The 27,935-nt window shown below is 42.7% G+C and overlaps 1 protein-coding gene across 1 annotated transcript; it reads right to left on the bottom strand.

Moving 5' to 3' along the window:
• Positions 1-94: 94 nt before the first annotated feature.
• On the bottom strand, positions 95-23,291 carry LOC133748252 (butyrophilin-like protein 2). The gene is made up of 5 exons (XM_062176937.1): positions 23,104-23,291; positions 19,716-19,768; positions 15,614-16,021; positions 14,069-14,353; positions 95-259 (listed from the first exon to the last, which is right to left on the bottom strand). Exons 2-5 carry the CDS (start codon positions 19,765-19,767, stop codon positions 225-227), a joined length of 780 nt encoding a protein of 259 aa, XP_062032921.1. The 5' UTR covers position 19,768; positions 23,104-23,291; the 3' UTR covers positions 95-224.
• Positions 23,292-27,935: the final 4,644 nt, after the last annotated feature.

The following is a 27,935-nucleotide window of genomic DNA, read 5'->3' as shown; positions in this document are numbered from 1 at the left end:
AACAGACTTCAACACACAAGCCTAGGACAGGCAAAATACAGGAACTCTAATTACTTCACAGTACACAGGTAACATCCAGCACACTGGACCTGTTTCTTCCTTACTTACTTTTGTTTATGACAGGATAAGTGTCTAGGATAAAAAGAGACTCATCCACAAGAGAAAACTGGGACTCCGGTGGCTCAAGGCAAGACAGGCCCTTGGGCAGACGTTACTCAAATGTCTCAATAGTAGTCATACGTATGGGGATACTTTCTCTCTGTTTAAAAAAAAAAAAAGGAAAGAAACACAGTAGATTAGTTTTGCATTAGAGGCAATCCCTGTGTCCAGTTTCAATGCATTTCTTGAAAGTCACACAGGAACGAATGATCATGAACAATGAATTCTTTGGCCCCCACTGAAAGTGGTAGCCGTTGGGTAACTCATTCACCTTCGTTTACAAGATGCCATCCTAATTCACCTTCCTACAAGGCCAGCAAATAGCATTTGGAAAACCATTATAGAAGAGCAAACAGAAAAGGTAAGTGAGTGGGCTTATATTTCTGACAGAGAAGGGAAACAGGAGAAGCACAGAACCAGGGCCATAGCATGGCTGTCCTGTGTCAGTGGGCTTGTGGGCCTGAGACACCCAGAAGGGACGCTGAGGGCATCAGGTCAGCAAATGCCACCGCATTCCAGGGTACATTCCAGGGTACTCCAGCAGGAACTCAGTCTAGGTACGAGAAGGGCTGCAGAGCTTGTTTGATAGTTTGTGAGTTGTAGGGTAGGAAGGAGGAGGATATTCCCAATGGACCCTAAGACAATGAATCAAAAGGACACGCATTCTCACTTCATGGCTCTACATTATTTTGCATTTCTAGGGACAGGATGATTAGACTGGAAAGTTAAGAGCTAACAGCTACTGCAAGTACCGAGTATCTGTCAGGACCCAGAAAAGAGGAGAATTCTGTCCCTGCTCATGATTCGCAGTCTTGTGACAAGGTGAATAATCTTCTGTTGTCCGTATTTCCCCTCCCACCATTCAGTTATGTTAGCTGTTGGCTCTGTCCTAATTCTTGGTGTCACTATCTCATACATGATCCATCTTTTGACTTCTTTGGGCCCTGACCTCTACTCCTCCAAAGATCTTTTCCTCCATCTCAGAACTTAGATGATATCACTAGGAACAATCAAAACCTCTCCACTACCTCAATTTCAAGCATATCACCCTTCAACCACTACCTTCTATTCTTCCAACTCATTCTCTCTAGTACCCCAACTCTAACAACTCTCTGGCTGCCTGCAGGACCCAGAATCTAATAATCCTACCACTTTTTTTTTGCCATCCTCCTCCTACTTTGCATCCTTTATCCTTCTCACCCCAGCTTAAAGTCCATGGTTGATCATTATACTCATTTGAGATCTTGCATCTGTCTTCTTTGTCATGAATGGGTGGCAAAACCCTAACATCTGGTTAACCAAACCCTCTTGCCACTCTATGCCTATATCAGGCAGCTAAATGAGGCTGCTGGGTATTTTCACTTTCAATTCATGACCATGAACCTCAAGAATGCCTTTCATACCTACCCACAAATCTTGTTCCATAAACATTTCTTTTTTTTTTTAAAGACAGAGATCCTACATAATATTTTTTTTAAATTAACTAATTTTCTATGCCATTTCCAATTTAACACCAGGTTGTTTTTTTCATTTCCAATTATCTTTATATACAGAAGATCGATTCAGTATATAATTAGTAAAGACCTCATCAGTTTGTACCCACACAGAAACACAAAGTGTAAAAATACTGTTTCAGTACTAGTAATTTTCTCTTGCTCCCCTAGACGACTATGTCACCACTTCTCAACATTGTCATGCCCATCCTCACGGTCAGCTAATGACTTGCTTCTTATTTTACCAGGTAAGTTAAAAGAAGTACAAGAAAATTTCCACAAACTCCCCCTACTGCACTACCTACCTTTCGGCATCTATGCCCACATACCTTGTCTCACCTCCTTTTATGTGCTCTTGCCTCAGACAAACCCTCTAATTGTGTACTAGACCCCATCCTTCTGCCTATGAAAAGACATTACTCAACAGTTCTTCCCCTTCTCCTGGACAAGTTGTGACTGGTTGCAGAGGGGAGAAGGGTTGGATGCTGGAACGAATTTTGTGGTTTTTTTGCCTCAACTTAGTATAGAAATAAAAAGCCAGGAAACATTTTTGAGAAGAGGCAGAAACTTACTTGACAGAAAAGAAACTTTTAACTGGTTGGCAAGCAACAGAGAAAGCATCTGGTCAGGGAGGAGACTAGGCAGAGTGCCGGAGCAGGACACTGGCATTGAGGAAGTGTCTTGGATTTTTAAGACACTGCTGTTTTGTTTTGTTTTGTTTTTTCCATTGGGTCATTCTGGGGGTGGGGATGGGGATTTAACACACTGTATGTTAATTGGCTTGGGGCTCATGGAGATAGTGGGTATCTCCTGGAGATAGTCTGTCTCCTTAAGGGCTCAGTCCCCTCCTCTGTCAGCTCTGCACCCACTCTGAAGATGTGATTTAAAGCCACAAGGTCACACCTGCAGGACAAGAAGCTCTTAGCGGGGGAGATGCCAGTCGGTCTGCAAACAAGCTTTCCAGCCACAGCTGGCAGCCTGCTTGTGAAGCACACTCTACCCATGTCTGAGGGGCCCCCAGACCCCTGCCCCACTGGATGGCCTCACAAGTCTATCCTCTCTCTCTGTTCATTACCAATGTGAAAGCATGCTATTATTTCTGTCATCTAAATGGTGGAGGATGGGACACTACAATTATCCAGTTAATACACATTTCTCTGCTGCCCCTTTTGAAGCAAAATGTCCTTTCTTTTAGGGCTTCAGGGATCTGTTCTCAGTTCCCAAAAGTTGTCCATATTCCTTCTTTCAAATGATCTATTCCCAGTCCTCACCTTTCTTGACCCATCAACTCTCAACACAGTCAAACACCACATCCTTCCTGGAACGCTTGCTTCGTTTGGTTCCCAGGTCCTGACACTCTCCTAGTTTCCTTTCTACTTTAGTACCCACTTCTTGCTGTCCTCCTTCTCTGACTTCTCTTCATCTCCTAAACCTACAAATGCCAGAGGTCCCAGGCTTAGTTCCTTAGTTCTCCATCTATGCCTCCTCCTTTGTTGATCCCAGCCAGTCTCATAATTTGAAATACTATGTACAGGCTGACATTCCCAGGTTCCTGTTTTAAGCCTGGACCTCTTTCCCAAACTACAACTTCATGTTCTACCCCCTACTTAACATTTCCCCTCAAAGATCTCACATGGGCATCTCCAACTTCACACTTCCCAAGCCAAACTCCAGCACTGCCTACACAGAACACTTGCTGATTCCAGCCTTCCAGCCGCTCAGGGGAAAAGTCTCAGGCATCAAAGACCCCTCTCTTTCCCTCCTGTCCATGGTCTCATCTGCCAGCAAACCCTAGTTGCTCTACCTTCACACACACACATGAAACCCAGTCCTTCCTCACTGTACACTACTAACACTTTGTGCCAGGCCTCCATCTTCTCTTTCCTGGATTCTTACTGGGTACCCTCCTCTCACCCTTGCCTCTCTTGGGTCTATTCTCAAGGGTAACTAGAAAGTCCCCTCTACAATATGTTAGATCATTTAACTCCGGAATTTTAAACTCTCTTATGGCTTTCCATCTCTTTCCACAGTGTGAGCAAAAACCCAAAGCCTTACAATGGCTTATAAGGCACCACACAATCAAGCCTGCCTATGGTTATCTTTCTGCTACCGGAGCACCCCTTCCAGCCCCAAGGCACGGCTCCCTAACCGGCTTCAAATCCTTGTTAAAATTTAACCACTCAATGAGGCTTTCTCTGGACAGCCTATTTAAAATTACAATCCTCCCCCCTCTCACTTTAGTTTCCTTCCCTACCTTATTTTTCTCCTTACATAACTATTCACCATCTGATACACTACATGCATTTTATTTTATACTGAAAGCACACATATAGAAACATATATGCTAGGTGTCCAACTTGATTAATTTTCACAAATTCAATAGAACCCTGTAACCAGGACGAATATGAAAGAGACCAACACCTCAGGAGTCTCCTATGTTCTCTTCTAATCACTATTGTCCCATCCCTCAGAAGAGATGAATGTTTCCTGTTTTTGTATTTCATCCAAATGGACTCACGCAGTGACACACTATATATTTTAATACTCTATTTACTGTCTATTTTCCCTACAACTGGCATATAAGATTTAAGATGTCAGGAATTTGTTTTGTTCACTGCTGCCTTTCCAGGATCTAAAAGAGTACTTGACATAGCACTACAACCTAACTACTGTTCAATGAGTGAATGAATGAAATATTGTATGAATGGAAATGAGAGTAAGAGTGTAGCAGGGCTTAAAGTCTGGGCCAAATCTGGAAGGAGGAGCAGGAGTTCAAGAAGCAGAACAAGAAAACAAAGGCATTCCAAGAAGACCAGTTTGTCAAAGGCCTGGCCCAATGCATCAGAGCAAAGAGCAATGGCCATGTGCTGAAAAACAGGCAGATGCCAGATGTTGTACAAATAAGTACAAGAGAAGGGGTAAAGAAAAATAAAATATGGGGCCTTTCAGGCATTTCTAGGACTTTTTTTTAAAAGGTGTTGAAATTTTAAGGGGATAAGAAACAGAGGTTTCTTTGAATTCAGTTAATTAGTAACATATCTTAGAGTTCTCAGAAGAGAGTCTGAGGCCCGGTATTCTGTTCAAAGACCTCTAAACTACTCCTGAATATGTGCGAGAGACTGAAAAGTCTGGGGATGGAAACCCCTCTTTTCTGTCCTTGGAATGAACGGCCAACTCCAATGGGAAACTTAAATTTATGACTCTATCTGGTTAGTCTTGTTTTACTGGACTGGGGCAAGGAGCCAAGAGCTCTGCCTTCCTTACCTGCTGGACACGGCTTTGAGGAGAGGGTACCCCCATCCACACAGGGAGAGATAGGACAGAGGTGCTCTGGGTGTCTTCACTCCCCCAAGAGCCGACACCTTTCATCTGTACTTCTCAAACTTGAGAGCAGATTAAACAGTCAGCGGCCTTGTTAAATCACAAATTGCCAGGCCCACTCTTGGAGTTTTTCATTCAGTAGGTCTCAGACGAGCCCTGAGAATTTGCATTTCCACAAACTCCCAAGTTGTGTTGATGTTGCTGACCAAGGACAATGTGTGCAAAGGCACTACCCTATGCAATGCTAGCCTGCTAGGCCAGGTGAGCAGGCCCTGCTGCACCCAGTTTCTCTCCACCATAACTCTTCCCACTCTGCAGTGTTCACTCATTTAGCTCAAATTGACTGCTCCAGAAGGTAGGAGTTATATCTATCTCACTCATGTCCATGTTGAAGTGCCTCTATCTGATACTGACAAGGCATTCTACCAGTATTTGCTGAGTTAATAAACGATGACTCCAACTGGCTTCCAAAAAGACAGGACAAAGCAATAGGAAAGGGAGTGGCCACTAAGGCCATGATTCTGGCTTTCTTCTACACATAAGATGGAAAACATGAGGGAGCGCTTTAGTTTCTTCTTTCTGCTCTTACAGAGAGGTTTGAATGCCTTGCTCACCACCTTGGAGCTTCTAATTTCCCATCAATTAAATGTAGGATTGCCAGAAAAAATATAGGACACCCCGTTAAATATGAGTTCCATATAAATGACAATTTTAGTATACAAATATAGCGATATTGGCTTAGTTGAAATTCAAACAAATTGGCATCCTGTATATTTTCTAAATCTGGCAAAACTACTTATATTTAAATAGTAATATTACTTACCTCATGGTGCCCCTACAAGGATTAAATAAAGCCTTAGACTAGCAAATAGAACCAAGTAAGAGCTCTGTCTAAGCAGTTGCTATTATTTTTATTATCCCATAAAACCCCCACACAACATAGAATCCTGGCTGGATATTCAACACTTTTTTTCAGAAACCTATTTCAGTTTTGAAAACCTTTTTCATGATATTTAGAATTCATGTTTAAATGTATGCTTATTCCATTTTATTATCCTCTCCACAAATCTCATGAAGAGCTAGCTAATTACCTACTATATCAAGAACCTTTAAATATCTAAGCTCAAAATAAAGTAATCTCTTAATCTTTTCTTCTTAGGATAAAGTCCCAATTATTTGATCTTTCAGTATAATGATCCTATTTATCTTCTCTGAAGTCTTTTCTAATTCCTAACAGTATATTTTCTTTAAGTAGAAAAATATGTGTTTATTATAATAAACTCTTATAAAGGTGAAAGACTGTTCTTTCTTCTTGTAGCATTATCAGAATTTTCCACAGTGTGTTTTTAAATAGCACTGCTTTTTTTTTCTATTTAGAACTTCCTTCCCTCATTTTTGTCATTTTAAACTTAGCCAGTTATGCCTGGTTAACTTATTTAAATAACTTTCATGACTTATTAGTAATTTTGCCCATTATTAGTCAATTATTTTATGATTCTGGATCAATACGTAAACAGCATAATCTGTTTTCCCATCCTCTCAAAGATAATGGAATCCCATCCTCTAAAGACAAGTGCTCATAAAGTACTGGAATAACAGAAATAATAAAGAGGACATTATTAATGATGACAGCATCTAACAGTTACTTAGTATACTATGTTCAGAACTTTAACTTAATGAAGTCTTTTAATCTCCAACAGTGCCATGAGGAAGACAGTGTTACTACCAACCACAATCTTTTCTGCTCCGGTTGCTGGACAATTGCTCCACCGGGAGCTCTTGCTAAGGTCATGAGAGATCTGCAAGTCACTCAATGACATAAACATTTTCTGTCTTTATCTAACTTGGCCAACATATATTGCATCTTCCTCCAGGCTTCTCTTATTTCCTCTTTCTTATTTTTTTCTTTTCTCTTTATCTGTCTTACAGTAAGGTGAGTCTGAACCATTACACCCTTCAAAACTACAACAGGAGAAAAATTAATACTAAAGTCGACTTCACTTCTTTAGTTTGTGTCACATACCTGCTCTTTTCTCTCCAAACTCACTTAACTGTTGAAATCTTTACTTAGTATATACTAAATTGATCTTCTGTATATAAAGATAATTGAAAATGTATTTTGATGTGAATGGGATGGGAGAGGGAGTGGGAGATGGGATGGTTGTGGGTGGGAGGGAGATTATGGGGGGGAAAAGCCGCTATAATCCAAAAGTTGTACTTTGGAAATTTATATTTATTAAATAAAAGTTTTAAAAAAACAACAGTAGTCACTGTGCATTTGTTCTCCATGTTGGACCTCTGTCTTTAATGAGGTGCACTATCAGAATTAACAGTAAAACTTGTCTTCAAACTGTACTTTATACTTTGTGTGTCTGTGTGGGTGCAAATAGTTGAAATCTCTATTTAGTATAGAGTTGGTCTTCTGAATATAAAGTCAATTAAAAATGAATCTTAATGGAAAATGGAATGAGAGAAGGAGTGGGAGGTGGGGTGGGAGTGGGGATAGGAGGGCGGGAACAGGAGGAAGAAACACTATATCCCTAAAAGCTGTGCATATGAAATTTGTATTCATTAAATAAAAACCTGCAAAAAATTAAAAAATATACTAATGGCAATGCTTCCAAAATTGATCTACAGGTTCAACATGATCCCTATCAAAACTTACTTTTAACTAAAAGTTGATAATGATCCCTATCATAATATTCATATGGAAATGTAAGGGCTGTAGAATATCAAAACATCTTTTGAAAAAGAATAAAGCTGAAGGAGTCATTTCTCATGGTCAAAACGTAACAATAATGAGATGAAAACAGAACTCAGTAATGGGGTGGGCCTTTTAACCTGGCAGTTAAAATGTAGGTTGAGATTCCCACGTGCCATGTCAGAGTGCCTGCGCTTGAGTTTTGACTCTGCTCCTAATTCTGGCTCCCTGCTAACGCACAACTTGGGAGGCAGCAGCAGATGGCTCCAGCACTTGGGGCCCCGCCACCCACATGGAGCCCTATGGGTTGTGTTCCCAGCTCCCAGCTTCAGCATGTCCCATCCCAGCTGTTGCAGGCATCTGGGGACTGAACCAGTAGATGTAAGCTCTTTCTTTCTGTCTCTCTGCTTCTAAGTAAATTAAAAAAAAAAAAAAAAAAAAAAACACATTAAAGATAAATCAACAGAATGAAATTTAGGAAATAACAAATATTTAGGAATTAAACAACACACTCCTAAATAACCAAAAGATTAAAGAGGAAACATCAAGAGGTATTAAAAATACTTTAAGATGAAATAAAACATAGCAAAACTTAGAGCTAAATCAGAGCCAGAATGGAAATTTACCATTGTAAAAGCCCATATAAAATGGAAGAAATTCACAAAGCAGTAACCTAAACTTCCAACCTAAGTTACCAGAAAAAAAGAAAATAAGGGGGACAGTGTTGCGGCATAGCAGTTTCTTTTTAAAAAGATTTATTTTATTTATTTGAAAGACAGAGTTACAGAGAGAGGAGTCAGAGAGAGAGAGAGAGAGAGAGAGAGAGAGTTCTTCCATCTGCTAGTTCACTCCCCAGATGACTGTTAATGGTCAAAGCTGATCCAAAGCCAAGAGCCAGGAGCTTCCTCTGGGTCTCTCACATGGGTACTTGGGCCATCCTCTATTACTTTCCCCGGGGCCATATCAGAGAGCTGGATCAGAAGTGGAGCACCCAAATGGGATGGGGGCGCTGCAGGGCAGGCTTTAACCCTCTATACCACAGCGTCGGCCCCATGGCATAGCAGTTTGAGCTACCACATGCAATGCCAGAATTCCATCCCATAGTGCAAGTTTGAGTACTGGTTACTGTATTTCCAGTCCAGTTTCCTGCAAAGTACTTGGGCCCTTGCCATTGCTTCTGGCTTGAGCCTGGCATAGCTCTAGCTGTTGTAGCCTTCTGGGGAGTGAACCAGTGGTTGGAAGATCTCCCGCTCCCTTTCCCCCTCCCCCTCCCCCTCCCCCTCCCTCTTCATCAAAATCAGGAACTTTTCTGCTTCAAAGGACATTATCAGGGCTGGCATTGTGATGCAGTGAGCTAAGCTGCCTCCAGCAATGCTGATATCCCATATGAGCACCAGTTCAAGTCACAGCTACTCTACTTCTGATCCAGCCCCCTGCTAATGCACCTGAGAAGATGGCCCAAGTGCTTGGGCCCCTGCATCCACATGGGAGACTTGGATGAAGTTCCAGGCTCCTGGCTCTGGCCTGGCCATTGCAGACATTGAGGAATGAACCAGTGGATGGAAGATCTCTCTCTCTCTCTCTCTAACTCTGCCTTTCAAATAAATAAATAAATGATAAATAAATAAATCTTTAAAAAGGGACATTATCACAGGTAGGAAGAAAATACCTGTAAGTCATATATTTGCAATGAATTGGTTTTAAAAATATACAATGAACTCTTTTCATTAAGAAAAAGATAAATAAACTACTATAATGGGCATTCTATAAATAGACACTTTATACAAATAACCAATAGGCAAATAAAAAGATGATAAACATTATTTGTCACCAGGGAGATGTAACTCAAAACTACAAACACCACTCATACCTATCAGGACGGTTATCATGGCAAAGACAGATAACAGTGAGAGCTGGCAAGGATGTTAAGAAATCACCCTCTGCTGAAATCATATATTGCTGTTGGGGATTTAAAATTGTACAGACACTTAGAAAGCTTGGCAGTTTTTCAAAATTTTAAAAAGTAGTATGACTCAAATTCACTCCTATGTATAAATCTAGGATAAGTGAAATTCCAGAGAAAGATGTACACAAATGTTCATAGCAGTATCTTTCATCACAATGAATTTTCAAAAAGTGTAATATCCAAATCTCTACCAACTGATGATAGATAAATAAAATATGGTATATCCATCCAAATGGAGCAATAAAAGGGAAGAAGTACTCTTGTATGCTACAACATGGGCAAACATTGAAAACATTATACTCAGTGAGATAAGCTAGTTACTAAAGACCACATATCATATATGATTCCATATATTTGAAAGGCCAAAACAGGCAAACCTAGATAGTTAGAAAGTAGTTAGTGGTGGCTTAGGACCAGGGGACATGGTGAAGGGAATAGAAAGTGACTGCAAAGGTACAGGGCTTCTTTTTAGGGTGAGAAACATATTGTAAAATTATAAAGTGATGGTTGCACAACTTCATGAATGCACTAAAACAACTGTACTCTTCATATGTGTGAATTTTATTGCATGTGAATTATATTTCATAAAGTTGTTAAAAATCATTTTTTAAAGTACAGCCTTTTTGCAGACTATAAAAATAATCATATTCATTATAGCATTTACACTAAAGAAACAAGTACAAAGATGAAAATAAAATTGCCTATAATTCTATCATGCAGATGTAACCAGAAATCATTTTTAATAATTATGATTATAATAATAACTTCTATATTTTTCATCTGCATATAAACAACCTGGGCTCATGTTATACACACCAACCTATAGTCTGCCTTTAAAACTTTTACCATTGCTGGGCCTGCACTGTGGCACAGTCGGTTAAACCACAGCTTGTGAAACCAGCATCTCATCTTGGAGCGCTGGTTCAAGACCTCACTGCTCTGCTTCTGATCCAGCTCCTTGCTAATGTACTGGAGAAGGCAGCAGAAAATGACCTAAGTGTTGGAGCCCCTGCCACCCATGTGGAAAATTGGGATGGAGTTCCTGGCTCCTGGCTTCGGCTTGACCTAGCCCCAGCTGTTGCAGTCATTTGTGGAGTGAACCAGTGGATGGAGGAGATCTCTCTTTCTCTGTTTCTCTCTGTAATTACCTTTCAAGTAAATAAAATAAATATTTTTATTTAAATGCTAACATTGTGAGCCTTTTCCCATGTCATTAAAAGTGTAAAATGAATACCTTTAGCAGCTGTATAATATTCACAGCTGGTTACTGGGAGATCCAAGATTGTAATGGTGTCTTGAATGTTTTGATTAAGTTCCAGGCCCATACAGACTACACCTCAAAGCTGACCAACTGGCTTTGGCATGAAGCCAAAGACCCTTAACACTTCTTGTGCAGGGGCTGTACGACCTTGGACAGCACTCTCACCTCTATAGACTTCCGCTTTCTCCTCCAAAGTGGCTGGTAGAAAATGATGCCTAAGTACCCGCCACATCTAACCCCCGCTACCCTAGGTCTTCGTAAGGATCTCTGTCAGGACACAAGAAGGGAGGAATTACTTTAGGCAGAAAGTCTGTTCATCAGCATCACTCTCTCCTTGATGAGGAGACAGGTGGAGTCACTGTGGCAACACAGATCACTGACCACGGCCTGAGGCTGTGGACACTGTAACACAAGGAATATAAGGCCTCTGCATCCACCAAGCTGCAATGGAAAACGCCGAGGCCTTTCTGAGAGTCAGACCTGGGGTAAAGTCCTGGATTCTAACGCTACCCGCTGTGCAGCCTCTGACCAATAATTCACCTTTTCTCAGCCTGTTTCCTCCTCTGCTGAGTGGGATAATTTAAGTAGCGATCACTGTGTGGTTAAGTGTGGCAGGCAAGACTACCTCAGTCCACACTGGCATATGGGACACATTCAGTCAACACTGGTTCTTTTTCTTATGTGCTTCAGCAAGTCCTTGAGTATAGACAGTTAAGAAGAAATAGCACAGCTCTATAAAAAATTATCCATCAGATTTTCTCCCAAGGACCTTGTCATGGGACTGCAGGGGGCCACAGCACAGTTATAGGCCTCTGACAGGGCAGCATTAGGACTGCCCAGGGTGCATGTTGGGAGCATGCACCTCATGACTCATCACACAAGGGCACCCCTTCTCCACACAGGTAAGGCTTAGAGCTACTCAGGTATCAATGAACCCAGTGGGGGATAAAAAAAATCAATAAAACTCAGCTGGTGCCGTGGCTCACTTGGTTAATCCTCCACCTGCGGCGCCAGCATCCCATATGGACGCCAGGTTCTAGTCCCAGTTGCTCCACTTCCAATCCAGCTCTCTGCTGTGGCCCGGGAGGGCAGTGGAAGATGGCCCAAGTGCTTGGGCCCCTGCACCAGCCTGGGAGACTGGGAAGAAGCTCTTGGCTCCTGGCTTCAGACCAGCGCAGCGCCAGCCGTGGTGGCCATTTGGGGAATGAACCAACGGAAGGAAGACCTTTCTCTCTGTCTGTCTGTCTGTCTGTCTGTCTCTCTCTCACTGTCTGTAACTCTACCTGTCAATAAATAAATAAATAAATAATCTTTAAAAAACACCATTTTATTTATAAAAACATAATTGGTCAGTGCTGGCACTGTGGCATAGCTGGTGAGGCCGCTGCCTGCAGTGCCGGCGTCCCATACGGACACTGGTTCAAGTCCTGGATGCTCCACTTCCAATCCAGCTCTCTGCTGTGGCCTGGGAGGGCACTAGAGGATGTCTCAAATGCTTGGGATCCTGAACCCACTTGGGAGACCCAGAGGAAACTCCTGGCTCCTGGCTTCAGATAGTTGCAACCATTTGGGGAGTGAACCAGAAGATGGAAGATCTCTCTCTCTCTCTCTCTCTGCCTCTGCCTTTCTGTAACTCTACCTTTCAAATGAATAAATAAATCTTCAAAAACAGAAACAAAATTGGCTTCAAATAGTTTATAAAATTAGTATATTTTGGGGCCGGCACTGTGGCATAGTGGGTAGAGCCACCACCTGCAGTGCCAGCATCCCTAATGGGCATTGGTTCGAGTCCCAGATGCTCCACTTCTGATCCAGCTCTCTACTGTGGCCTGAGAAAGCAGTAGAAGATGGCCCAAGTCCTTGGGACCCTGCACCCGTGAGGAAGACCCAGAGGAAGCTTCTGGCTCCTGGCTTTGGATCAGCACAGCTCTGGCCATTGCAGCCATTGGGGAGTGAACCAGTGGATGGAAGACCTCTCTCTCTGCCTCTCCCTCTCTGTAACTCTGACTTTGAAATAAAAAAAAAAATCTTTTTAAAAAATTAGTGTGTGTGTGTGTGTGTGTGTGTATATATATATATAGTATTTCCCAGCCATCTTAATGCTGCTTTCATGCTGGGTTCTAGCCCCGATTGCTCCTCTTCTAGTCCAGCTCTCTGCTGTGGCCCAGGAGGGCAGTGGAGGATGGCCCAAGTGCTTGGGCCCTGCACCCACATGGGAGACCAGGAAGAAGCATCTGGCTCCTGGCTTCTGATCGGCGCAGTGCTGGCCGTTGCGGCCATTTGGGGAGTGCACCAATGGAAGAAGACCTTTCTCTCTGTCTATAACTCTACCTGTCAAATAAAGTTTTAAAAAAATCAATAAAGTTCAAAAACTTTGGATTCAGAAAGAATGGGTTCGGGGCCAGCACTGTGGCATAGCGGGTAAAGCTGCCGCCTGTAGTGCTGGCATCCCATATGGGCACTGGTTCAAGTCCTGGCTGTGCCTCCACTTCCAATCCAGCTCTCTGCTATGGCCTGGGAAAGCAGTGAAAGATGGCCCAAGTCCTTGGGCCCCTGCACCTGTGTGGGAGACCTGGCAGAAGCTCCTGGTTTCAGACTGGCGCAGCTGTGGCCTTGCGGCCATCTGGGGGAGTGAACCAGCGAATGGAAGACCTCTCTCTCTCTCAGCTTCTGCCTCTCTATAACTCTGCCTTTCAAATAAAATAAATAACTCTTTAAAAACATCATATTTAAAAAAAAAGAATGGGTTTGAATTCTGACTCTTGTGCTTCCTCACATAGCAGGGAGACAGTCATGCCAATCACCACTCAGAGTTGAGGAAGGACAGGCACATGGTGAGAGAGGCTCTCTGTGGCCACCAGGACCTCTCAGCCTGTCACATCACAAAGCCGATGCTCCTAGCAGAAGCCCGTACATGGTCACAGCCCCGTGTATCAGGATGAAAGCTGCCAGTCCCTGAGGCACGGCCATTTCTCCAACCCAGAGAGATTCCACCTCATCTCCTTTTCCAGCCCTGGGCCACCAACTGATATTCCTGATGCTTCTGGACATCCCCAAGGTGCCCAGGAGTGCCTGACACACTTGGCATTGAGTAAAAATTAATGAGAGATGACCCTTGGTGATGAAGTATACCCCCACTCCCACTCCTCTTTCAGCCGTGCACTTACTTGGGTACTTGCGGATGATTCTGAAGGGCCGGTTGTTCGCATCTGTCTCTGCTATGTAGCAGACGTATTTCTCATTTAACTTGACGGGGAATTTCAGGACAGAGAAGACCCTGTAGAAGCCATTCATCTGCTCCTCCAGAACCTCCACGGTACTGTGGTTGCTCAGGTCCCTCTCTGCGCGATCTAGCCAAGTCACGTTGGGTGCAAGATACCAGCCCTTGGAAATGCACGTGGCCACGTCCTCATCATCCACTTTAGCAAACTGCACCTGGGGCATTTCAGAGTCTGGTTGGAAAAAAATAACAAAACAATTAGTTCCTTTCTTTCAGCCTCAGAGTCTCAGGCTAGCATAGATCTTGCCCTTGGTTTTTAGATTAACCCCTTACTTAAGCAACACATCGTGAGGCTCCCCATGCCTAAAGTCCTGGTCCAAACAGAGTGAGAGAAGAACAGGAAACTTGCATGCCCTGGCCTTCCACGTTTCATCTATCCCTGCTGTTTTGGGGTCTTCCCTCCTTTGGGTTAGTGCACTGCAGTCTCTGGGTTGGCCTCAGATTCTCTGCTGAGGCCCATGGAAGGTGATGACTGACTCTCACCACCACCACCACCACCACCACCACCACCACCACCACCTTTCCCATCTCTCCCAGCTCTCATCCTGGAGGAATTCTGCCATGCTTTCCCCAAACCCCATCAGATCTCCCGTGGGAAGAAGACAGCTCTTCATGCAACCCTTTGAAGTGTAGGGATCCTTGGGGCACCATGGAGAGCCTCTCATCCAGTCCAACCTGTATTTTCATAGTGAGAAAAGCTAAACGAGCTACTGCTCAAAGTCATCCAGAATTAGAACCTGGGCCTCATGACTCCTAAAGCAGGGCTCTGCTCACTAAACTACACGCCACACCTGAGTTTTCATGCAGGATTATTGTATCATATTTTGGGGATTAACTCATTTGCAGAGTCCAGAATCAGACTAGTGCTTCTTTATCCTTGCTTTTTTTAAAACGTTATGTTTGTATGAATGAATGATGCGTACAGGTACAAACACAGCACCTTTTGTTCAGCGGGATATCTTTTTGAAATGTCTATTTGTTTTTATTCATTTGAAAGGCAGAGTACCAGAGAACAAGAAGGAGAGAGGGAGGGAGAGAGAGAGATCTTCCAACTGCTGGTTCACTCTCCAAATGCCTGCAATAGCCAGGAGCCTACAACTCCATCTGGGTTTCCCAAATGGGTGGTAGGGGCTGCCTTCCAGGATGCACACTGGCAGGAAGCTGAATTGGAAGCAGAGAAACTGGGACTCCAACAAGGCACCCTGATATGGAAGCAGGCATCCCTAGTGGCAGCTTATTGTGTTGTCCCCCTCTCCCAACAATATTTTAGCTAAGAAGAACTGACATTCCAAACCCCTGTCATTGTGAGGGCAAGAAGAACCTATAACAATGTGAGTAACAGAGAAAAAGTGAGAACAGCCAAAAATGGACAACTCATCCTTACGAACAGAGGCAGAGCTTGAAACCAAATTTGTCCAAATAGTTCCCTTACCTTCTACTATTAGCTTAATTCTACTTTCACCTCTTCCATCTGGTGTGACAGCTGAGCACTTGTAGACAGCTTCATCCAAGAAATCCACATTTCTTAGTAAAAGTGACAGAGTCCCCTCGAAAATTTCATCTCGATCCACAGAGACTCTTCCTTCATACAAGGAGTTCTGGTCTTCCAGTTGCTCTGTGTTATTGTGAAAATGGTAAACCAACTTCGAAAAAACTTCAAAAAAATCATAGTACCTGTAAAAGCGGTAATATTCTTTATCATCCTCTACCTCATATTCTTCTATGATGTCTTCTCTTTCCCAAGAAAATTCAAGATTTTCTGTGTCCTCCACAAAGGAGAAATGGCAAGAGAGGGTAACATCAGTGAATGGGTGGGCCCGCAACTCCTCTTCTGTAGACACTGAGAACGTCAAGGGAGTGAAGTTAGTCAAGACCAACCAACACTGCATCAGGCAAGGCTTGACGGCAAAGAAAAGAAACCACTCATGCTGTTTCAAGCAGAAGGCGATTCAGAACAGGGAACTACACACTGAAGGCCAGAAGATTGGGCCCAAAGAAGGACATGGAAGGTGCGATGTGCAATGTGTGTGTTCTGTTCTCCCCATTATGCATGGCAGAGAACAAGCCCTGCACAGCTGGTCTGCCTCTGCCTCACCAGGAATCTGCTGAATCAGGACGTCATCACCACAGGTGTGGCTTCCAGAGCCAAACTGCACTTGTTGGATTCACACTGGCAAAAGACAGGATGCTTCAATCACTATCACCTTTCTCCCCACTTTAATCGGTTGTCAACTGAAACAATGAACAAGTGTATCTGATTGGCAGAGTCCAAGTCACTCCTAGAACCCTAACTGCAAATGAGTCTCAGAAATGTCGGTTTTGTTTGTTTGTTTGTTTGTTTGTTTTTTACTCTCCAGCTTCAGTGATAAGGAAAGCAGATGAGAAAGTCAGAAATCGATGCCCAGTCCTTCAATCTGCTCTGTTGGCCATATAAACTAACCACACTGGGCAGGGTTAGCAAGAGGAAGAGCTGAAGGCAGTGGAGAATAGATCTGTGCACTATGTACTGTTCATAAGATCATGACATGATTCAATATTTCAAACTGTTGTCCCCAGATGTTGCCACTAATGGCCAGGAAAAGACCAAATCAGTAGCTCTCACCTTTCCACTGCAATCAGAATAATCCCTCTCTACTTTACTTTATCAATTAAGCTCCTAAATCAGAATTCTTTTGTCAAATGACTGCTACTGAAATACAAAACTGATTCCCAGGAAAAAAAAAATTGTCCACGATCATAAGATCAGATACTGGTAGCACACAGAAAAAAATAAGACCTCCTAGAAATTAGAAAAGATATTTAGGACATAGTTAGCAAGTTTTTGAGCCTAAAAGACTAATGAAACCCCCGATTTGAGCAAGAGTAATGAGACAAGCCTATGAAAGTAGGTTCTCTAATAAGAAAGCAATTTTTTTTGCTCCTAGAGACACTGTAGGTGACAAGCAGTGGAAAGGAGTGTGAGCACAAGTAAGGTTACTGTTTGATGTCACCAGGAAAGATGAAACAAAAGAAAAACATATGTGGAGCACCAAGAGTAAATCCCAACGATATGTTAGACTAGGAAGCTTGCAAGCCAGCAGCCCAGCAAGGAGCAGCTGAGACACTGCCAGCAGGGGGCATTCCAGCTGAAGAGCAGATTCAATTCCAGCGGCTGCAATCCCAGGCCTGTCGGAGGGATCATGCAGTTATGTGGCCACGCATCATTCTGGGTGCCTCTGTGAGGGTATTCGGGATGAAGTTAACATTTGAATGGGTAGATCCAGGAAAGCAGATCCCCTCTAATCTGAGTGGCCCTTGTCTACTCAGCTGAAGTCCTCAAGTGGATAAGAAGGTGGGTCCTCCTACAAATAAGGTGGAACTCTTCCTGTTGCATTGATTGCTCTGTCTTTTCCTGTGTGCAGACTCCAGCTGGAACATGGGCTCTTGGAACTCGAGCCTTTGGGCTCAGAACTCCACCATGGGCTCTCTGGGGCCTCTAGCTCGCTGAATGCAGGCCTTGGTACTTCTCGGCCTCCATATTGCACAGGCCGATTCCTTACGATCAGTTTCTCCCTCTCGCACCCCCTCAGGTTTTTCTGTTTCTCTGCAGAATCCTTGACTGTGTCAGGTAACATTTACCTAAAATGTGTGAAACATGTTCTAAGAGAGTTTCTGGCACTAATGCGTGTCATCTGCAAGCTGACATAGAGGTGGTTACTATTAGTATCCCTGGCTTACTACTGAGAGAACCAAGGTCACGGTGGGCTGAAGTGAACCGCTCAAGGACACACAGCTAGTGAGCAGCAGGGCTTTGCTTCAAACCCAGGTACCCTGGCTCCAAACATGCTCTTCCAGCTCCTAATCACAGGCCCTCATTCTAACTTTGACAAATGAATCAATGATGCATTAGAAGAATGAATGAATATAAGGAAGACAGGATGGAAGGAGGCAGACAAGGAAAAGCTATTTGTATAAACTGTATGAGAATGGATTTGCAAATCAAAAACAAACAAACAAACAAAAACACCCAAGTGCTTTCTTGCTCAAATTATTGTGATTTTTCTGATGCAACTATCATCAACTATTTTTTTTAATCCTGGTCTGCAGAATTGTAAATTCTAGTTTCAAGTACCGCCTTCCTCATGTTTTGTAATCTCTATGAGTTACAGTTTCCTCATGTGTAATTAGGAAAATAACACCTGCCCCAGGGTTGTTATGAAATACCTTGGGATCCTTTTTTATGTTCAGGGACTGTTTTTATCTGACATGGCTGAGTCATTTTTCCAGAGCATCAGAAAGAGCAGAGTGAGGTGCCCCTTCTCCCAACCACTTATGCTGGTCCTTGATTCTACTCAGGTGGTCTAGCTCCAGCTGTACCCTTTCTGGCCCCAGAGGAAAGTCCTGATTTAGGAATGCAAGCCAATGAATCATGAAACACGATCTACTGCTGATGTAACTGGTAATGCAAAAGCCAGCTTCTGACTGTCTGCAGATGGTCCTACTTGAATCTGAATAACCCCTTTGTGTATTGCAATTCATGTTATTTCTAGACCATTGTCTCTCTACCTACCCAAGCCCTAAGGGGCTGTGGCAAAAGCTCGGTAAAAACCCAATAATATAGGAAAATACAGGGAGACCCATAGAAAGATACTAGGCTAAAGCACATGCTATGGGATCTGGCACATTGGAATAGGTTGTCAATATTGCTGTGAGATGTTAAGATATTATTACAAGTAACAGACATACCTTTCTGTTTCTCACCTACATACTTCCTTTCATTTATTTGATTAGGATTTCCCTGAGTGGATTACCGCCTCACTTAGCCTTGGTGGACAAGGGCTTGCTCTAATCCCTGAGCAGATCTGCCCTCTTTAAGGGACTGGCAGAGCAAACTGTCACAGGTCCCTGAGAGATGGCACATGATTGAAGGCTGTCCATATGTTTGGTCACTTTGCAGAGTAGTTATACTGCAGGGTTTGAGTACATCATATTTTCTTTTCTCTTTCTTTTTAGAAATGTTTACTTAGATATTTTTGTTTTTTCAGAATTACATGAACATTTCCAACACCTATATATTGTTCATTGCTAAGAATTTTGAAGAACTGAACATCAAGAGTTACATAAACCCTGTGTTGGCTGCCCATACGGATTTTTCTGAATAGATCTGATATTCTTCAAATAAATTCTTAAGAATCAGCACTTGTCAAGAGTCACCTGAAGGAGTTTAGTTTTGGTTTTTGTTTTTTGCTGGTTGGGGAGTTCATACTGTAGATGTGAAGATTAGTCATCAAGATTTGGCTTCATATGGACAAATCAAATGGGGGTGGTGAGATAGGAGCTTTTCTTACATTAAAAAAAGAGAGAGAGAGTACAATAAACAATGAGCTTTACAATATGTGTCTGCTACTTCCCTGCACTCTTTACCAGTCCTGTGTAGAGAATACAGTAGGTGTTTGTCATTCCCATTTAACAAATGAAAAGACTGAGTTTGGAGGGATTAAATAATTTGCTTTCTTGCCTCTAAACCACCGTTTTCCTCACTAAAAGTGACTCACCTGCACCATGAACAAGTAGAAGTATGTTGACAGTCACCACAAAGAAAGACATTCTGTAAGGAACAAAAAGAAAGGCAAAATGTAATTTAAGGCCTCCCACGATGAACTGTATTCCCTGGTTTTTTTTTATACAAAGTTTGCAATATATGATTTGGGTAAAATAATTTGTTATAAAAATTCTGCTTACAAATTAAACTATAAAAGTATCCAAAGTCTAGAAAGAAAAGCAGAAAATTTGCAGCAGCCAAGAAAGAATGTGATCCCCAGAGTCACCTGCTATAGGCTCAAAGGACGTCTCAATACAGGTGATACCTCTAGACCACAGCCTGCTGTTCACCCAGGCTGACCCTGTGCAGGTCTGTATGTCCTACTGTACAAATCTAGTGTTCTATTTCTATAATGTGCCAAATCTATCTCTAAGTAAGCTGAGCTGAATTCATTTGAATCCACAGTCATCCCTGAAGGCCCAGTGACAGCTTCCCAAGCAATGGTCACTGGCCTCTCTACATGTTGCTAGGCCAAGGTGGAGGTGGAGGAGATGTGAGCAGCAAATATACAAATGCACCTGGGAAGTTATGGAGCCATGCTTCCAAATGGAGAAAAATAACCAAGAGATGGCAGCAACCCAGTCTGCCCAGCCTGGGTTGTATTTTGACAGGAGTGACATTAATGGACCTATGACACTTATGACAGCTCTGGAAGGGCCAGGAGACAGGGCCCAAGGAAGGCCCAGGCCCTTCCAGAAGCTCTGACTTAATACACACTACACACAGGTAAAGCCTCTAATACTCACAAGTTGAATCCAGCCTACCTCTCTGGCCCCATCTTTCACTACTCCCTCACATTTTAAGTTCCACAAGCAGCATCCCAAAGTCATGGTGCTGTCTAAACCCTCTGTGCCTGGCACAGTCCCCATCAACACTGCCTTCAACCCATTTTCCATTACTCAAACCTCTGCCCAAATAGCACTTTCCAAAGCTCTCCCCAGCCCCTTATCCAGTTAATTATTCCTTCTTTGTCTTGAACACACTTTTATGGTTCCATGAATCACATTATATGGCCATTTTTTCTTCACATGTTCTTTCCTCGCTTACTATCTCAAAGGAAGAAAGGTAGCTGTTATCTATGAAGGAGAAAACCCCCACCATAATCCTTCAGTTTACAATACAACATAAAATAGTGTCTGTATTGCAAGTGCTTGCAAAGACTCAGTTTAATCGTCAAGATAAGCCTAGGAAGCAGGTGCTATTATTCCCATTTTATGGGTGAGAAAAGTAAGGCATAGGGAGCATAAGCAATTCATCCAGGGTCACACAGAGCCAAGACTCTCACCCTTTAGGTTAGCTGAAGCCTGGGCATTCCACCTCAACTCTGTTCTCACAAACCTCTCCAACTGTGACCACAAACCTAAAGAAGCCCCATCACCCAGGACATCCGCCAAGGGGCCAGGAATTTCATGGGCCAATGAAGCGGATGGCTTGTGCAGTATTACAATAAGTCACTTTCCTAGAGGCCTATTCAGCCCTGGAAAATATTTGCTCTGTGGGTTGAATATTAACAGACACATAAGTCCTCAGATGAAGAGCAGGTTAAAGCAGCAGCCCTTGCCAGCCAATAACTCTTCTGGGGTTAGTAGAACAAGTGGAAAGATCCATTGCTAAATCAATACACTCTAACCAGGAACATGGCTAGTGATTGACATCATCTACTGATTTAGAGAGTTCTTCTTTGTGGTAGACATTGGACAAAAATTTTCATGTACCTAAAATAATATGAAACGTAAAAGAGAATATGGCAGATAACCACTACTAGTGCTATAGCGTTAATAGACAGGAAGATTACAACTAAATGCCATAGCGGGGAAAGTGGTAGGAATATAACATGAATTTTCAACTCAATAAAACATCATTATGGATTCCTAAGAGACAAACTTTTTTTTTTTTTTTTTGACAGGCAGAGTGGACAGTGAGAGAGAGAGAGACAGAGAGAAAGGTCTTCCTTTTGCCGTTGGTTCACCCTCCAATGGCCGCCGCGGTAGCGCGCTGCGGCCGGCGCACCGCGCTGATCCGATGGCAGGAGCCAGGTGCTTCTCCTGGTCTCCCATGGGGTGCAGGGCCCAAGGACTTGGGCCATCCTCCACTGCACTCCCTGGCCACAGCAGAGAGCTGGCCTGGAAGAGGGGCAACCAGGACAGGATCGGTGCCCCGACCGGGACTAGAACCCGGTGTGCCGGCGCCGCAAGGCGGAGGATTAGCCTAGTGAGCCGCGGCGCCGGCCGAGACAAACATTTTTGATCATTAGGAAAGACATAAATCCTTAAGCCTTCCAGATCCTCCCCCCCAACCAAGATGTAATATATATTTGCTCCTCTGCACTTCCACTGCTTTTGTACTGCTTTGTACTGCTCTCATTCCTTCAATAAAGCTTATTTTTAGTGACTCTAATATGAGGGCACTTCAAAAAGTTCATGGGGAATGGAATTAAAAAGTTAGGTTCATTTTGGTGCAAAAAATCCATGCATATGGAAAGTCTTCAGCAAATTCTCTGAAAATCCATATTCTGGAACAACTAGGCACGGATTTCGAGAATTTTTTGGCACCAAAACAAACTTCTTTTAATTCAATTTCCCCACAAATATTGTGAAGTATTCTATTAATACATGTTTATCATATTAGTTGCTTTAAAAATAGAAAGGAATAGAGAATATAAAATTACTTTTAACTCACTCAGACAACCACTATTATCATTTTACAGTATTCTTTTCAGTATTTCATATGTGGACTTTCTGCTACATCTAAATTTGTATATTCAGCTTAATGCCCAGTTTAATTTTCCTCATCACACTATTTTGTGTTTCTCCATCATTAAATAATAGGTTAACCTGAACTAGTTATTTATTTGCTTATCTTATCATCTCTACTAGGCTGTAAGGTTCTCCTGGTCTTTCACATATCATCATGGTGTTCCATACATCATGGGTACCCAACAAGTGTTTTTTGAATTAACTGAATCAAACTGAAATCTGGTGTAAAATTCTTACAAAGTTTCACTATATAATAGGAAAAAGTAAAAAAAGACACATGAACAAAAAGACACAAAAGAAATTCACATGCTACTAAAGATGAGCATAAATTATGCCAAAACAGAAAATCCCAACAGTGCACCTAGGTCTTAGGTCCAGGGCTTGTGCCCTTGTCACCTCTGGTTTGCAGAAAAACGATGAGAAGTCTGAAGCAGCTCTACGTGGTGATATAGCGTAGAGGGACCAGGCACAATGAGAATAGATACCCGAACACTCCAGTCGCATGACTGGTCATTAGGTTTTCCGGTTCACCATATGGCCATCAATTACTCCCAAATAAATAGTCCCTTCATCCACAGAGCTTACCTGTATCACTGCTGGTCCCTCTGATCAGCGGCGTGAGAGGCAAGTGAGGTGGAGTCAGCACATCTTTGAAGGGACCGTTGCATAGCAATCCCCAGGGAGAGGGCTTGGTTATAATCAAGCTGTTACTGCAAGGGCTCAGCAGAGTGCTCCGTGAGACTGAATACTTCTACAGCTATATTTATTGGCCTGAAAAGTGTAAGAATTCTGGTAGAAGAACGGAAGTAAAAGAACACCATAATTTCCGATGTTGGGGAATTACTCTGCACTCATTTTCTAAAAATCACATTTTCAGAGGATAATAAAATAACAAGAAAATGCTCACTATACAGCTTTTGGTAAAAAAAAAATCAAAATACAAAACTTTACACACTACACACACACACACACACACAATGGGGTACAGAGAATGAGAGTACAGGAAGAAGAGAGCAAAGGGAATTTATCCTTTGTATCTCCTGTCTGATGTCATTTCCATCAGCCATTAGGCTGCAGTTCCACAGTGGCCAGTTCTTTATCAGGACGCCTTGTCCTCTGCCCTCCCACAGCACGTGCACTACCATCTGGATCTGAATGGGCTGACCTGGTCCTGGCACTCAGCAGGTGACGGCTCGAGGTCCATTGCTCTTGGTTAGTTAGTTCCTCACCCTGCCTTTCTGTGAATGACACACTTAGTGCCCGGCCTGGGTCTGCAGAACCTCAAGGTTCCTCCAACCACCTTCAGTGGCTGAGCGAAGGAGAAACACCTCTGCAATTTCAACAGAAGGTGAATGCTACATCCACGAACATGAACAGTTGAGGGCTTTTTGTTCTTGTTTAGCGTCTGCAGCACCCCGTATAAATGTTTTTACATAGTAGGCCCTCACTAAAATAACCAGAGAATGGAATATACTGGAGAGGCATGAAATAACTGACCACTGTGTGTCACTTCTCTCCTTCCTGCTACACAGCCCGAGGCTTGACCTACATTTCTTTCATTCTGAGGCCCAGGAGGAGCATCCTAACGTGACCACAATGTTAGGACAGCGTGCAGAGTATTCTTTCCTCAGATATAAGGCTACTTCGGCAGGCGTCACATCCCACAGACTCTTCCAAGCTGTACTGCCTTTCAATGGGCCACTAAGGGCGTGGGGCCTGGAGCTCCCAACAAGAGAAGAATCAGAGGCAACATCCTTACCTGGTTTTCATTACCCGTCTACCCGCAGGGCATAGACAAATCGTCATTTCAGAGTTTACCCCCCTCCTCCTCTGGGCCATATTATAACACATACCTTTGACTTCTGGGGCAAAGTTAAGATTTTAAATATTTTCTGCCCTTACTCTCTGAAACGTGGCCATACTTGGCCATTGTAACCACCAGTAGAAAGCATGCCAGTCAAACCAGACCCTTCATAACTTCCCAGATAGGTACTGTAATTTTCTCCTTGTCTCTGTCATTCTTTCTCAAGAAACACCATTCTTTCCATCAGTTTCATATCCTCATTCCATCTCTGCCAATATCCTACCACCCCCTGAAGGCTGAATGTGTGTTTTGCCTTTGAACATTGATGGCATTTTGTCATGCCTTTGTATTAACAGTTACCAAATGCTACTTTAATATTTTAGTTACTTTGGGGTTATTTTAAAAAATAACTTGATTGCAACATAATTCATCAAATTTACCTACCTTGAGTGCACAATTCAATGGTTGATAGTATTTCAAAGGCTTGCAGTGGCTCTTTAAGATATAGAATATACTTAACAGTGTGGATGATGAAATCAATGTGCAGAGAAATTAAGCAACAAAATTAAGTAAAGAGAAATTTGATTTCTAGAGGTGTGTTTTGAAACTTTGAGCTGGTAAAGGCAAAGTCCACTCTTCTAACCACATCCCCATATTCTGCCTCCCAGCCAGCATGGTTATGAAAGCATTCTCCCTTCAGATCACTTACTGGGTTTTCAGCAGTCAATAGGTCAATAGGGTACATCTAAAGTAGGTATGCCAAAATTATTCTTGTGTTTATTTCATTCACTCATGATTTACTGAGTGCCTACTTTGTCTCACAGGATGTCATTCGAAAGAGACATATACCCCGCCCACTGGGAGCCTAGCCCGGGTGACTGAAGGAGAGGGCCATTCGTTTGGTCTCCTACCTTTTCCCAATAACTTCTAGTTGGGATACTTACCCTGAGATGTTTTCCATTTGACCAAGCATATACAGCATAATGGTCAACTTTTGCCAAGTGGAGAAACAGGCCAATCACTTTTCCACTTCCCAGTAATCCCGGGTCCTTTCCCCAGGTAATGCATCATGTGGTCTCCTGGGTCCTTCAAGTCCCCCAGCATACCTTCAGCTAGCGACCATTGTCGGCAGGATCCACAGGCTCCCAAAGCTGGCTCACCTCCCAGAAGGTCTTCACGACTCTGCAGCTGATTGGGTGGTTTCAAGGAACACCGCAGGTTTGGCGTGTTCTGCTTGCCTGAGGCTCATCTCAAAGCACTGAAGAAAGACACTTCCGAGGTAGCTCAAAGAGGGGTTCTTACAATGAGCAGTAGCCTTGGAGAAGCTGTACTTAGAGTGTCATTCTGGACATAAGGCAGCCTGAGTCCTCGGCAGTGATATTTTATGAATCTTTGCACTTACGAGGAGTCTACAAAAATTTCACGGAAAATTCACATTATTAAAAAACTGTGCATGGATTTCAAAACTTTTCTGCAATAAATGTGTATTATAACTCCATTTTCCAAGGACTTTTTGAGGTACCTTTGTATGTTCCACAATCAATAAAAATTAGCAGCTCTCTATGTGTCTGCTTCTTTCTGATCTGCTACCAATTAGGATTCCCTCTAGGTTCTTTAAATTCCTGGGAAAGAACGTAGGAAAAAATGACCTCTATTTTTCTCCATTTGGGCAGTGTCTTAAAACCAATAAGCCACCTGCCAGTCTGCCAACAGGTTTACCTCGTCAGATAGATCCACCACGGTTCTAAACGGTGGTGGGCCTGGAGCAGGGCCATGTGATATAATTTTCTATAATAAATTTCATTTGATTCATGTGCCTCTCATCCAAGTGCCCTACTCCAGTTTTGTGTCAGAGGCCCACAAAACTCCCAACCCCAAACAAATGCCCTACAATCCTAACAGTTCCAGTACTTTGAAGTACCATAAATAGATGAATTCCATTTGTTATACTGACCACACTCTATTTGCAAATCTTATAATTGCTTTGAATAATTTTTTTAAAGATTATGCTAGGTTCAAGAGAACAGTGTGGCGCAATGGAAGGATCATGGACTCTGAAGTCCTGTAGACCCAAGGCTGAACTGCTACCAGGCCTCTTACTCTCTGTGTGATGTCAGTTACCCAACACTTCTGAGCCTCAGTTGCCTTGTCTCTAACACAGGGAAATAAATTTCCTTTTGATAAATTTGATGTGGTCAATGAAATTACATTTAAAATTCTTGATAATATAGGTGCTTTACAAATATAACTTCAACTAAAACAGTATTTATAAATACATTCAGCTGTTCAAAAGATACAGAGTATCTACTTTGAACCAGCCATGTGTTACAGATGGAAGATGGAGTAGTGAGAAAAGCAGTTCCTCTCTACAAGGATCTTACAATCCAATCTAATTATTAAAAAAAAAAAAAAAAAAAGAGTTTACTAGGACACTCAATACAATCAATTCAAATTATCTGCAATAAATCATCCGAGGTAGTGGTAGTGTATGTGCTACTTATGAGGTAGAATACAAAATGAATAAAGATATATAGATAGATAATTTGGATCAGAGATAAGTATTTTTTACTGAAATTTATAGTTCTCTTGCCAAGTGTTTCAAAAAGCCAGACACTGTAATTTTCAGAAGATGGTTTCTGAGTTTTTTTTTTTTTTTGCTGTCAATAATCTGGTTACATTTATCTTAAATTCAATAACCAGATAGTTGAGTCTTTATTATAGCAAAATAGTTCATACTACAGCTCAGCAAGCAGTAGGCTTTCGAAATCTATCAGTTCACTTACTTCTTTCCTGTACGCCAGTTTTATTCTTGCAACTTCCATAGTTTCTGTCCTGAAGTATTCAACTTTCTCCCAGGTGGCATCTTTATTATTGGGAATATCTTTTCCCCTTTAATTTCAATGATTTGTAAACCTAATCATTCTATTTTTGAATCACATTCAAATTATTTTCCTCATTTTACATTATTCTTTATCACATTCTCAAAGCATAGAACTTTATTATTATTATCATTAAAGGCTTATTTACTTAGAAGGCAGTTACAAAGAAGCAGAGGCAGAGAGAGAGAGAGGGAGAGAGAGATAGTCTTCCATCTGCTGGTTCACTCCCCAAGTGGCTGCTCAATGGCCAGAGCTGGGCCGACCCGAAACCAGGAGCCAGAGCTTTTTCTGGGTCTCCCAGGCAGGTGCAGGGACCCAAGGACTTGGGTCATCCTCTACTGCTTTCCCAGGCCATAGCACAGAGCTGGATCAGAAGTGGAACAGCTGGGACTCGAAGTGGCGCCCATATGGGGTGCGGACACTGCAGGTGGCGGCTTTACCCACTAGGCCAAAGCGCTGGCCCCTATTTATTGCTATTAATATTATTTATTTGAAAGAGTTACAGAGAAAGGGAAGAGAAAGAGATCTTCCTACTGCTGGTTCACTTCCCAAATGTCCACAACAGCCAGGGCTGGGCTAGGCCGGAGCCAGGAGCTTCTTCCGGGTCTCCCATGTGGGTGCAGGCGCCCAGGGACTGCTGCTTTCCCAAGCTTACTAGAGCAAGGATCTGGATCGGAAGTGGAGCAGCCAGGACTGGAACCAGTGCCAACTTGGGATACCGTAACTGCAGGTAG

The sequence above is a fragment of the Lepus europaeus genome, chromosome 2 (genome assembly GCF_033115175.1).
Source record: "Lepus europaeus isolate LE1 chromosome 2, mLepTim1.pri, whole genome shotgun sequence".
NCBI lineage: Eukaryota > Metazoa > Chordata > Mammalia > Lagomorpha > Leporidae > Lepus > Lepus europaeus.
This window is presented reverse-complemented; position numbering and strand designations above follow the sequence as displayed.